The sequence below is a fragment of the Sinohyriopsis cumingii genome, chromosome 12 (genome assembly GCF_028554795.1).
Source record: "Sinohyriopsis cumingii isolate HCF-2022 chromosome 12, ASM2855479v2, whole genome shotgun sequence".
Classification (NCBI taxonomy): Eukaryota; Metazoa; Mollusca; class Bivalvia; order Unionida; family Unionidae; genus Sinohyriopsis; species Sinohyriopsis cumingii.
The window spans coordinates 20,668,794-20,682,839 of record NC_142972.1 but is presented as its reverse complement, the minus strand read 5'-3'; the positions used below and the strand labels follow the sequence as shown (position 1 = coordinate 20,682,839).

The 14,046-nt window shown below is 35.2% G+C and overlaps 1 protein-coding gene across 2 annotated transcripts in view; it reads left to right on the top strand.

The window, feature by feature from the left end:
* The window catches only part of LOC149786070 (hsp90 co-chaperone Cdc37-like), a 64,109-nt gene that overhangs the window by 3,720 nt on the left and 46,343 nt on the right, over positions 1–14,046 (top strand). For both annotated transcript variants that reach the window (XM_089976361.1, XM_089976360.1), the window contains exons 2-3: positions 9,751–9,884; positions 13,412–13,463. In XM_089976361.1, coding sequence (XP_089832487.1) covers positions 9,751–9,884; positions 13,412–13,463 — 186 coding nt within the window. The remainder of the gene's footprint in view (positions 1–9,750; positions 9,885–13,411; positions 13,464–14,046) is intronic.

The following is a 14,046-nucleotide window of genomic DNA, read 5'->3' as shown; positions in this document are numbered from 1 at the left end:
AACTTACAAGATGCTCTCAACAGACTTCAAGTATGGTGCGAGGAAAACAGTATAATCATAAATACAGAAAAAAACGAAAGCCCTACTAATTACAACACAACAAAAATGAGCAAGGCTAGATAGCGACAAACTCCAGATTCTATTTGACAGCGTGAGCCTTAATATGACCTCTCAAGATAGAATTCATGGTATATTCATACATGACCATCTTACTCTATTCACATTAAAGGTGTTTCAAAAAAGGTTAATTCTTATCTTTGGCTACTGAGGAAAATCAAAACAGACATTCCTCTTCAGTAAAGGGTCATCTTTTATAAAAGTTATATTCAGCCATATCTGGACATCTGTAATGTAATTTGGGGTAATACCTCTAATTCAAACATAACAACACTTTTAAAACTCCAGAAAAGGGCTTTCAATTTAATTCTAGATCAATGTGAAAACAATTTCCAAGATGTAATGAATAATATAAAGGTTTGATCAGTACATGAAAGAATATTTCTTAGAAAGGCCAAACTGAAGTATGAAGTATCTAGAAAAGCCATTCCTGTCTGTCTAAGCAATATCTGTCACCAAGGAGATGCTCATGGTACTCCAAATTTAAGATCTATAAGAAGCAAAAGACTACATTATACCGAGGCCAAAGAAGGAATTGTTTGAAAAAAAGTTTTCAATATACTGGTCCACAGGTATGGAACAACATTCCCAGTGACTTAAAGCAGGCTCCTAGCATTTCATCTTTTCATAATCAATGCCTTTTTATGGATGAAATCTTTAGAAAATTAAACAGTTCTAGTAAAAAAATGTACCGCCTGCTTTTCTGTAAGTTTGCATCATTTTCATAGTTGAATTTTTCAATGCAGGATGATATTTTATGTGTTATGTATGTTTGTTGTTTTCACAGATGCCTTTGCATGTGTTCCAGGCTAGATACTTTGAATTTTAAAATTAATTAATTATTTAGTGTCAAGTCAGATTCTTCACATCATGTTGTATATACTGTATATATTGTACATAACAGATAGAAGGCCTCAAGGTAGATTAGTTCTGTAACTAATTGAGTTACTTTCTCTAAATAAAGTCATTACTGTATTTACCGTATGTTTTCGGACACCGTTTGTTTTCGAACACCGTTTTTTTTTTGTGAAAATATAATATTTAAATGCCTTGTAAGTTTTTGGACATTGCTATAATTTTTTCTACAATTTATGTTTTCGGACACAATCTAGGAAGATCTGTTGCCTCATTTTGTTGTAAAATTCACAGCGTATTTACCGTTAATTTAACTGATACAAAATTCGCTTCATTTGGTAGATAATTATTTATTGTGATCATGAACTTCCATGAACTAATATAATTTAAATTTTTTAATCGTATGTATATATTTATGTATGTATGTATGCAGATAGATAAACATTGTTATATTAAGCCATACACAATAAGTAGCAATATCAAAGAATGAAAAGAAATATGATTTAATGCTGTAATATATTTAAATATATTATTCAGTATCAAGTAGCTTGTCCATAGCCTTTTGTAGGTCCTCGGGTGAAAAGCCCTCAAATTCTGTATCACTATCATCATCCATATTATTTAATTGTTTGTCATTTCTGATCAGCGCGTTTTCACTTCCGCTCAGATTGACACTGATGCCGCACACCTTGAAAGATTTAATTATCATTGTGCACTTTTCCTTCAATGTGTCCATGGCATTTACAACCCAGTCCAATACAGTCTGTTTGCTGGCTGTCTTGATCCGTCCGTTGCTGCTTTCATTAGATGATATTAATGCATTCGTAGCATCCCTGATGTATTCCGTCCAGCTGCGGCGGAGGTAGCTCTTAACATGTTTATTGATGCTCACATCAAGAGGTTGCAATTTGGATGTGCAGCCTCCAGGTATTATTGCTGGCATGACGTTTCTTCACGTCATCAGTGATGTGAGCCTGGAACGAGTCCATAACTAATAGTGATCGCTCTCTTCTGGTAAATGGCAAATAAATTTCTTCAATCCATCGCAGCCTTAGCGTTTCGTCCATCCATGCTTTCTCTTGAACTGCGATAATCCACCCTTTTGGAGCCTTCAGATCTAGCTGTCTCTTTCCCTTGAAAATAATCATTGGCGGTAATACGTCGCCAGAACCTGCAATGGCTAGAACGACAGTAATGTGTCTCTTCTCCACGCCAGTTGTATGAATCAGAACGCTTTTTGTTCCTTCTTTGTCCACCGTTTTCCCTGGCACAAGATCAAAGTACATCGGTGTCTCGTCCATGTTAATAATAAACTTATTGTCAAACTCGTTCTCCTCACATCTATCCATCACAAACTTGTGGAACGAAGCAATCTTTTCTTCCAAATCCTTTGGTAAACGTTGGGCAGGAGAGGTCCTGCTTCTGAGCACAAAGTCATGTCTTTTTATGAAACTCCCCATGAACGACTGGCATGGAATTTGCTTTCTGGAAATTCTGTTGAGACAAGCTCCTTGGCATATATACATATTCCCTCAACACTGACTGGAATTTGTAAGTCACGTTGAGTGAGCACCCATTGAGCTATCTTATCATCCATAGTTTGTCCATATGAAATGGGTCGTCCACACTTAGGCAAATGTCCGTTCAAGTTCAGATAGGCAGAAAAGTCAATTTTCATCCAGGTACTCACCATGGATTTCGGAATCTTGAATTTTTCTGCTGTAGGTCTAATTCCGAGACATTTTGCATTGTTAACGATATCCTGCTTTTGCTTTAATGTATAATGTTTATAGTGACCACGTACAGAACTGGGTGGAACACTCTCGGGTTCAAGATAATCAGACTCGTCATCTAGAGCAGCTTTCTTCGTAGGCAGTTCTTTTTGTGATGCATCCTCAGAATCATTAATTCGAAGTCGCTTCTGTGGACGGCCTACTGGCCTCTTTGGAGACGATTTCAGCAAGGGAGAGTCCCTCCACGAACTAGGCAGTGCCTCCTCGCTTGTTGCATAACGTATGATAAACTTAACCATCAAAATTATTAGAGTACTAACAATATTATGTTTCACAATGACAGCTATCCAGTATATAAACTTTTGATAGTGGTGGGTATTTTATTTATACTTTATATTTTAATAGCTTGATTTGGCTAAAAAAATACAACTGGTTGTTGGTGTAGACATTGTTACACATGAAACCACATCAGACAGGTGTGACAGTTATGGCTTTGATTAGAAACCATGACCCCTGCTTTATATCATTAAACAATACATCGGTGAGTCGGTATGGATTAGTAAAATTCATTGGCATTGTGCAACAAAACAAACCCCTTATCCCTGAGGCATTATATACCAAAGTTTAAACATAGTTATTGTTCTTTTGGTAGTAAACCTCTTTGTAGATGATAAATATTGATTGTGGGTGCTAAATGTTCGGTACATCGTGTGCTCTTTTAATGAAATCCAGATGGCTGCATTTTATTTCCAAACACACATGTCAAAGAAATCCCACAAGTTTTATTATTAACAATTATCACCTAGACACCTTGAAATCTCCGACATAACGGTACATCAAAACAATCTTTGAGCAGTCGATTGTTTCGAGTCAGCAAGCTCTACTCATTTTGAAGCTACCCTCGGCTAGGTGGGGAGAAAAAAAAGAGAGAACCACAACAAATAGACCACCTTTATTTTTTTTTAAAAATACCAACATATTAAACACGCCGACTCGTATATTGCAACATTTGCTTGTTATTTTTACCCTTCCTATGCGTGCATACAATACTCACCCCATATGGAGCCTCTCACCTTTGGTGCTCTAAGATTAGCCATCATACATGTACCGGTATTTCTACTCTCGATACTAATGTTTCTGTCTTAAATATCTTAAAAATTATAATTCTAAAATCTTTTTATTTAGTTTGCATTAATATCTTAATTACACAGAAATTAAGCTTGCGCGCGTTGGTAATGTAGATTTTAATGATCACCGATTAGCAGAGGGTTAAACTGTGGATTGCAAGATTATATAGTAATATGGCGGTTCTTTTGGAAAATACGCACACAGTCGTGGCTGTAATACATGTATGGCTGTGTTTTCTGGTGGATGGACATGTATCACATAGACAAAATAGGCAAGTAATGCCTGATTTTCATTCATTATCCTTTCCGTGGTGCTTGACAAAATACTTGTTTTACTTCATGGCAGCACGTCGTCATGTGAGCTAACGGTAACTTCGTTACAGACATGGCGAGGGATAAATCTATCTTCAAATGTATGTTTTCGGACACCTAATTAAAGAATTTGATATGTATTCGGACAACAAAAAAAGTAATTATTTGTTGCAGTCCGAAAACATATGGTAAATACGGTATTATTATTTATTATTATTATTATTATTTGAAACGCGAGCAAGTTGACAGTATTTTGGAACCCCTAGCAACAATTAAGTTAGAATGTGCAAATCAATTAATGTAATGACTAAGTTTTGTGCAGTCATTTTGTATATACTTGAAGGATATAAAAAAATGCACAAAACTCAGTCATTTCATTCATCGATTTATAATTTCTAACCTGATTGTGTCCAAGGGGTTCCTTACACCGTCTAAGCTCGCTGTCCATTTCTCATTTCTAGAATAGTCTATTTCAGTAAAAACTGTTGTCTACATCCAATATTTGCAGTGTCTAGTTATAATATTTTAACATGAATCAAACAGATAAATAGAAGGAACTCTTTTATACATGGGTTGAAAGAGATATAAATCCAAAATGTAGATGATGAAATAAACATCTTTTGCTTGAAAACATACTGACTCAAACAAATATGGCCACCGTGTTCAGTGCTTAATAAAATCTCCAGTACGATGCCTGGAGCCCTTCAAATTTTAGATTGGGCCCATCCTAAAGCTGTACCAATTAGTCGGCTCGGCCATACTCATAATCAGGCTGATTATTAGAACAATCGGTATCGGCAGAAATGATCTCTCCCGATGTAAACAAATATCCAAAATATAATTTCAGTCATAACATTCATCTTAACATGGCTTGAATTTTAAATAAGAATTAAATATTGGAAGTTAAGGAATAAACATTTGTTTTGGGGGTTAAATGAAAGACAATATATTCTTAAAAGTAAATACTTTTTAACACACTTGCTGTAAACTACTGCTTTTTGTCTGCACACAACAAATTATCAATACCATTCATGCATTCATCCCTATCACAGCAGCCAACCAGCCAATGAGGCCTCGTGTGGCTGTTGAACTTCAGCATACGCATTAGCAGATAGTTAGGCAGATTAGATAGCTAGCGGAATTTCCAACTACTATGAAACTATGACTCACTATAGTTAATCTGTTCTTTAGCCAGTATTGCAATGCTGCTAATCAACGAATAGCAGTTGGACAATGAAGCAGCTGAATGCTGACATACAAATATTATGCAGCATTGATATTGTCATGCCAGTGCGAGCGACGTTACCCCTGGATACCCCAGCTGCTGAGCTGCTTCAGCACACGACTTGCAGTGGTGTGTGCATCCATCCAACCTCGTGGACATTTTAGTAGTATCTTAATTGATTTAAAGCATTGTTTCAAGAGAGCGAGTCGATTGGATTATTAATATTGACTAGATATTGTACACTGTTAAATATTCTACCAAGATTATGCATAATTTTGAACTCGAAACGCTCAAGTTTACTCTGGAATTACTTAAAAGTAAATGCAGTTGACGAGTCCAAAGCAAACTGTACACTTTGCAAAGCATGCATTTCCAGAGGTGGAAAGGATTCTAAAAACTATACGACATCAAATCTTGTCCAGCACTTGCGCTGCATGTCAAACATGGCATGTTTCTGGCAGATCGAAAAAAGAAAAGGATGCTGTACAGTTAACGTCAGTAGCTGCAGTGACTCCTCGTACTCTTACTATTGACGCCATGCTGAACTGGATGCATCCATTTGCATTTGACAACCCGAGAGCTATCAATTGGCACAAAGCTATTGCAGAGCTCTTGGCAGTAGATGTGCAACCATATTCCGTCGTTGAAGACATTGAATTTTGGCGTCTGATGGCCAAGGCAGAACCAAGCTATAAAATTCCAAGACGGAAGTACTTTTCCACATTTTTTATGCCTGACATGCATAAGGCAATACAAAGCAAGGTGCGTGATTAAGTGTCTGCCCAATCTGACCTTTGTTTGATCTCTTATGTGTGGTCAGACCCATCCATCGGCGTAGCCTTGTTGACTTAATTATTACGGCACACTGTCTGACAAAAGACTTTCAGCGGAAACAGGTAATTTTAGCAGCAATGCCTTTCAAGGAATCACACGCAGGAGAATATTTGGCGAGCAAACTGGACAAATTATGCAAGGAATACAACATTCCCAAAACTCAGATCCATGTTCTTCTGCGTGACGGAGGTGCAAACATGGTTAAAGCCATGTGTCTAGCTGAAATCAGCAGCATCAGCTGTTTTGCACACACACTGCAGCTTGTTGTCAGTGATGGCATTCTGTCACAATGAGCTGTCAGAGATGTTTTGGCGATTTTGCAGTCCATAGTCTGCAAGTTCTGGCACAACAGCAGCTCAAAGAGCAGCAGGACGAATTTGGCGTTGCCCATCAGAAACTCGTCCAGGATGTCCAGACATGCTGAAATTCTACATGCAATATGTTGGTTTTGTTTTATGAACAAAAACAAGTCCTTGAGACTTACGCTACTCTCTATGACCCAGCTAGCCTAACAGCTCAATAGTTGGTCTTGATTAACAATATTGGGGACACGTTAGACCCATTCATGGACATTACCAAGGAAGTAAGTGATAGATAGCCAAACATCAGTATCCTCATTCTTCCTATGCTGAAAATGCTCAGAATGTTGCTGGCTTGAGAGCATTAAGTGAGTCAAGGTATTCAGACAATGTACCCTGATATATTGACATTACTAAACACATGCTTTGCTGACATTGCCAGCAACAAGAAGCTTGTCTTGGTCACATCTTGAATCCATGATTGAAACATCACCTATTCAGCGAAGTATACTTGTGATCAGATCCAAAGAATGGCTAAGAGCAGAATGCATCATAGTTGCGTTAGCTGACAAGCAGGAGGAACCCACGACCAAAAAAAGAAAAACTGAAACTGAAACAAACGCCACTGGACCATCAACATCGCATCTTCGGGATTTGTTTTCTGTGGCCTGTGACAAACCTGTCTATACCGTCAACAAAACAACCCACTTGCAAGAAGCCATTGACACGATACTTGAATTGTATCTGGCCATCCCTCTGTTGCTACAAGAAGAAGACATATGCAGCTGGTGGAGTGCTCACAGGTTTCAGTTCTTCTACTTGGCCAAATTAGCTAGACGGTATTTGTCTTCACCAGCTTCAAGCGTTCCAAGTGAGAAGCTATTTAGTGGCGCAGGCCAGATTTTTTCGGATCGTTACTTGGTGAGAAGGGAGAAATGTTACTGTTGTTTAAATCCAACCTACCTCAACTATTCGTTCACTATTAGCTGCAGCCAGCATACAGTGACATCTAACTTTAGTCTTAAAGCATGTGTATAATTAATTTTAATTAATTATTATTGGGCTATCGTTATTAACATTTTTTAGTTATTTATTGAAATCTAGTAATGGCGACCAGCATCACTGAACGTAAGTTAAAAGACTAGCTTAATGCATTTTCATTTATTTATGTCTTGAATTTGAAAACCATAAGTTTTATCAGTGTTAGTTTAAAGTTTTTCAAGTTTTATGTTTGTGTGATCATTGTTTTCTCTAAATTGCAATGTACTTGCCCGGTTTCTGTTGGTTTTTGTATAGAAGTTCAAATTCACTTGCCGCATAAACGATTGTGATAACTCACATGACAAAATACCTTTATACTAATATGTTTATGTTTCTTAATTAGTCATTGTTATAAAACAAATAATAATGAAATAATCGGTCTCATAATTGGTATCGGCAATTTTAAAAATCTGCTATACTTGGTGTCTGCATGATTGGCAAAAAGTGACATTGGTACAGCTTTACTGTATTCTAAGTGAGGTCGGAAAAAAGTCTAATTTGCCTGAGGAAACTTTGGTTGCGTTACTGAAGTGTGTACATGTATTTTCAAGATGTTGACATACTTGCCAAAACACAGCACAGTCAAAATCAGATCTTCACTGTCCAACATGAAATTGAGATCGGATTTTAATCAGATTGAAGCATGGTACATCATGGAAAAAATTTGATTTTGTACTCCCAAACCCCCTGACACAGTTGTGTTTTGAGAAAACACAATTTTCAGTAATCATTAAAACAAAAGAAAAAGCTATTGAGAAGTGTTTGAAGGCTGCAGTGGTTGAGCTCATTGTGCTAATTTGCATAGGTTGGATCAGGAAGTGGAACAACCCATTCCCATTATAGGTATATCTAACAAATGATAGATGCATGTACAAGAACAAAAGTTATTACATATTATTACCTTGAATGAGAATATTTAACCCATATATATTATATTTTTGACAAGTTTGTGAACAGCGGCAGCGTTTCTTTGAAGTCGGATTTCACTACATATATAAAATGCAGAGCATGATCATTTCATTTGTTGTAATAATGTTCAGGTGTAATTCATTTTTGAAGCCAATTTGGAAAGCAATTAGCTATCTGCCAAATGAAAATAAATTTTAATCATAATTTTTTGACGTTTAAAGAATTTACCTACTTCCAAGCCATGACTTAGCCTAGATTATAAACCCCAAATGTTCGAGCCTAACAACTTTCAAAAGTATGCTGGTTAGAAGTTGTTTCATGCATGTTGCTGATGACTAGATAATAATTTTTTATTGACTCGTGTGATTTATTTGATAAGAAATAAAAGGCACTTGTCTGAGTTGTATCTGATGATTGATCACCTTGGTTTCCTCTTCAAATATGTTTCCCTCCAACTTGTTTAAGATAGATAACTTCAAAACTGCTTGTATTGATTTTGCGAGGGCTCTATGTATGTAGAGAGAATGTTACTCAGCATGAGCATAAATAGTAACTGACAATGTCACTGCAATCCCAGTATTAAGGGGAGATCATTCTAACTGCCATCAAGGTGGGTAGGTAACATCTAGCTTTTTTAGCTAAAAGTTTTAATCTGGGTGGGCTGGATTTGTGATGTAGTAGTTCTCCTAAGGTATTATGATCGGGTAAATCTTGTTAAAGAAACATTTTAGTAAAAAAAATTGGTTTCTTTAGAATCACAATCATTGTATTAAAAAATGGCATGCACAAATGGTATTCAGTGTCTTTTGTTTGTGTGATGCATGAGACTTGTATATACTTGCTGTTCAGCAAATAATTATATGACCAAAAATAAGTGTTCAGAGATCATTCAGTTGTGAGTATAAATAAATCGGAAAATGCCTAGCTTTCATTATTGCTGGTGTAGTTGAAGAGATGCATCTTCTGGTATATTTAAGCAAGATACCTTCATGTAATTTTAGAAAATTGTTGATTACAAAACAGTTCATTGAAGCATGAAGAAATTGTGTTTTGACTGACAGTAAATATCACACATTCTTACAGCTGCATTCTATCTTGTCTCTAAGATGTGGTAGATTCAGAACTCTTAAAGCAGTTTAAAGGTTTAAAAAAAAAGAGATATAATCTCTAGCTTTGTGACATGCAAATAAAACAGTGTAATTTTGATTAAATGCAGGGTCAAAATATTAAGAATAAATTCCATATGGAATACATTTTATGCCATAAAGACCATTTATATATTATTCTCTTTTTGATAGATATCTGATGATGAGGATGATACACATCCCAATATTGACACACCTAGTCTATTCCGATGGCGGCACCAGGCTAGGCTTGAGAGAATGGAGAAAGAGAAAAAGGAAAAAGAAGAATTTGAAAAGGCACGCCTAAGGTTGCTATCTTATTTTTCTTTTGTATCAGCAAGTTTCACTATCTTAAACAGTTGGTTTGAATGCCTGGGATTACTTAAACAGTTGGTTTGAATGCCTGGGATTACTTAAACAGCCTCTGAAATCCTGATAGAATCCTTCATAGAAATAAGATATGGAGAGCTGTCTCTTGAACTCTTGCTGCATTAAATCTGTAGTCCCTTGATTCATAATAAGAAGGAATATTCCAACCAGAAACTGCATGGTGTTCTTGCAGTGAAAGTCAGATATTTAAAATAATTGATACAAACACATAAAATATGTGAATGGTTTTGTTTCATTGTCTTTTTCGACTCCAAAATCGTGTAGAATTTCACCCAGGATGATTAGTTACAAGCATCATTAATTGATAAATTCATAATATTTAATCAGTTAATACCTGTTTATACATATTTGAAAGAAAATAAAACTATCTCATTTTCTTCATATTTGCAATGAATGTCTGCATTTGAGAAGTTCATTTGTCCACTTGTATTTATTAGTAGTGGCTGAGGAAGGGCAAGTAATGTGAAGCTTGTCCAATTTTAAGTATTGTGTATTGTGTGAGAGGAGTCAAGAAGCGTTTCAATATCATGTACCGTGTAGGATGAGTCAGATTAGCACAAGTTGAGTAAGGACAAGTAGTCAACTGAAAATCTTTCTCACCTTTTTGAATAGCTCCTGACCCTGCTGATAACAGAAAAATTATTTAGTAGAAAATAACAGAACAGTGCATCTTTAATATAAAGATTTTATTGAATTCTGGGAAGGCAGCTTTAATTTAGTTTTTCATAGCTGATTAAAGCTAATTGTTAAAAATTATTAAAAAGTTATTCCTCTTATAGGTCAGAGTAAATTTTTGCTGGGAATTCTTTTAATTGTCTGTCTTTCAGTTCATATGATGCTTGATCAACAAAAGAATTGTGTAACAGAAATGTTTGACCTGATAAAGTAGGAAATAATTCACTAATACCAGAAGCGTGACCAATTTACAGAGAACCAATTAAATCATTAATTACACCAATAAATTCCCTTTGATTTCTGACTGCCATTTGTAATTGCTACTCATCACAGCTGATTTGCCATCTTATTTTATAAAGAGGTGTTGAATTCCAATTATCTCAACTAGTGTTGTTTAAAGAATCTATTTATCTTCTAAAAATCAAAAGATCTAAGTTGACATCTGTATCAGTTATTGGACAGACCCATATGACTTACAACTTCTCATGAGAACAGTTGTAATTGATTAGTGGATAACACAGGTGCATACAGATAGTTAATCAAATATCAAGAATGTCAAAGGTTATTATATAGTACTGATGATAGAATTTGATACTGAATTAAAATAATTCAGGTAGTCAAACCAATGCATAGGGTGGAATTCATATGCATCACTTTCAGGTCACAGAATCCAGGAGTACTGGTCAAGAGAAACCCTGGTGCATTTGAGTGATGATAATGTATATGAAAATGCTATGTTTGCCAGCTAATTTTATTTGGAAGTTTATTAAATTCTTCCAGTATGGCCACCACTGGGACCATCTTAAAAATCTTGTTATCTCTACTCCTTGGTGAATGTTCATATGAACATGGGGGTTTCATTAAAAGACTGGTAATATCTGGTTGGTCCCAAATAAAAATTGTGACAGTATGATGTCTGGTCATGGCAGCCATTGTGAAAATCTAGTTATTGATTTTCCTTCTGAACATAAAAACTTGTTGATATGAAATTTCTACCAAAAGGCTGAATATGGTGTCTAGTTAGTCCTGAACGAAAATGGTCCCATTTGGACATTGGAAATTTCACTAAAAGACATTGTGTGATGAAACAATGAAAATGGTTCCAGTCTGACATCCATCATAGCAGCCATTTTGATAATCTTATTGCTACTCCCCTGAACAGATAGCATAGAGTTTTTGCAAGATGACTTTGTTATGTATATTTAATTCGTATTGTTTGTTGGCTTTTCTGAATGAATATATGTTATGTACATCTGTATTTTGTTTTTGTCCTTTGTCCAGAATCAAGATAATGGTGTACTTGACCAGTGATGTTTATTTTGTAATAACATAATATATAGCTAATGTATAGATGATATACTTTGATCATTATCAATGGAAATTAACATATTTACTTCTGTCTGAATGTAGGACACTAGTTTTTACTTGGAAATTTGTAAACTTGTTGACAACTTTGAATATTTTATGAAGGAAACTGACCTACATCCTGGCTTTATTATTGTCTCTTAGCTTTTATCTAATGTTGTTTACTTGAAACATTACTCATTCTTGCCTTTACATCTGAAGCAGAATCAGTCTTTCTGTTGTGTTCAGTTTTTAATTTGGTTGGATTTATTTATCTATTCAATTTATTATTCACTGGAATTTCAAAGTGCTCAGTAATATTCTTGGACAAAAACATTAATTTGAAATTGTGATGAATTCAGACAAGGACATTTTTTAGTATGTTATTGTGATGCATCAGAAGATTGTTAACACATTACCACATTACAGGTCATTGGCATATTAGTGCATTCGAGACTACAGGCACATTAACGCATTCATTATTGGAATTTATTTGAAATACCACTGGAATTCAATTTGGACTTCATTTAGTTGGACTCATGATAGGACATTTAGGACTATTGGGGATTTAATTAACAATACTTTAAATCCTTTTTAAGTTTTTACTTTGTATTCTAGGGAAAGAAATTATTTGTTGAATTTTTCAAAACTTGTTGGGTTTTGCTCTTTTCTGTTACTTTTGTTTAGACCATAGAGTCATAACAACTACTTCTTACGGTGTCTTGTTGGTCTTAAATAAAAATTGTGATGATTTAACTGTAGCCAACATGGCTTCCATCTTGAAAATCTTGGTAATGCTACTTTTCCAGAATGGAACGTCACTGGCAGACAAATTGATATCTTGCTGGTCCTGAATGAGAATGGTGCCAGTCGGACCTCACATATAGCTGCAAGAATGAAAGTAATGAAAATTTTGTCACTTTCCTGGTTGGATGGTCATATTGCCTTGGTTATCACTAAAATTCTTCTGTTGTCCAGTTTGTCCTTTGATGCTGATCTTACATCTAATATGGCTGGCACAGTGGCTAATTTGAAAATTATATTGCACAGAAATATCAGATGGTTTCAGCACCTGGCAATTAAAAAGAAGAAATGGTTTTATCATGAATTCATGGACATTTTTAATTGTTTTGGCTACCGGAGTATCAGTCGTTTCAAGGGACTCTTATTCAGAATTGAATTTATTGTCAGTTTTTACTGTCTTATAGGACAAGACAATTTAATCTCAGTTGCACATAGTTGCTTTATTTGGTCTTGCACACTTACCCCCTTTGGGACAGCAAATCAACTTTGCCAGTCTGGAGGTTTAGCATGTACATCCAAACCTGAGAAAGTTTCAATAACCCGACCAAAAATTTCACTTGTACCATATGTCAGGCTGAGAGATCTTCACAACCCTGTTTTCATATATTTCTTTATATTTTAGTCATCAGCAGAAAATGGCTGAGATGAAGAAAGCAATAGCAGAGGCAGAAAAGGTAGATAAAATAACTGCAGTTAAAAAGTTTTTATTTTTATTTCCTTGATTCTTGTAATGCTTGTTGTAAATGTAAAGAAGACCTAATAATTCTTTATTGATAGCAACCATGAAATCTGGGAAAATGCATAAACCACAAATCATAGTGAATTCACAATGTGGTATAAATGACAAAATGTTTTATGCACAAGAAAATGTTTTAATAGCTGTAAACTTGGTATTAGATTCATACTGAATGATGCAAGATGGTTCCAATACATTTGTTAATTATGAAATGTGCTGCCAAGGGAACAGTATAATATTTGACTATTTGGTAGAATTTGGGTAATATTGTTGACATTGTATACAGAGACAAGCATATACAAATAAAAGTTTCTCCTGTCATGCAAGCCTCTCATTTGTATCCTTGTATCATTGAAAGAATATTACTTTGTTATCAATGTTGTTTTTCTAGCAGTAATGATTACCTACCAATATTGTATTGCTTGCCTTCTATGATGCTAAGTTTGATGACCAAGCTACAGATTATACATGATCATACATGACTACTTCTCCCATTAGGATGGAATATTCTAAATAGAAAA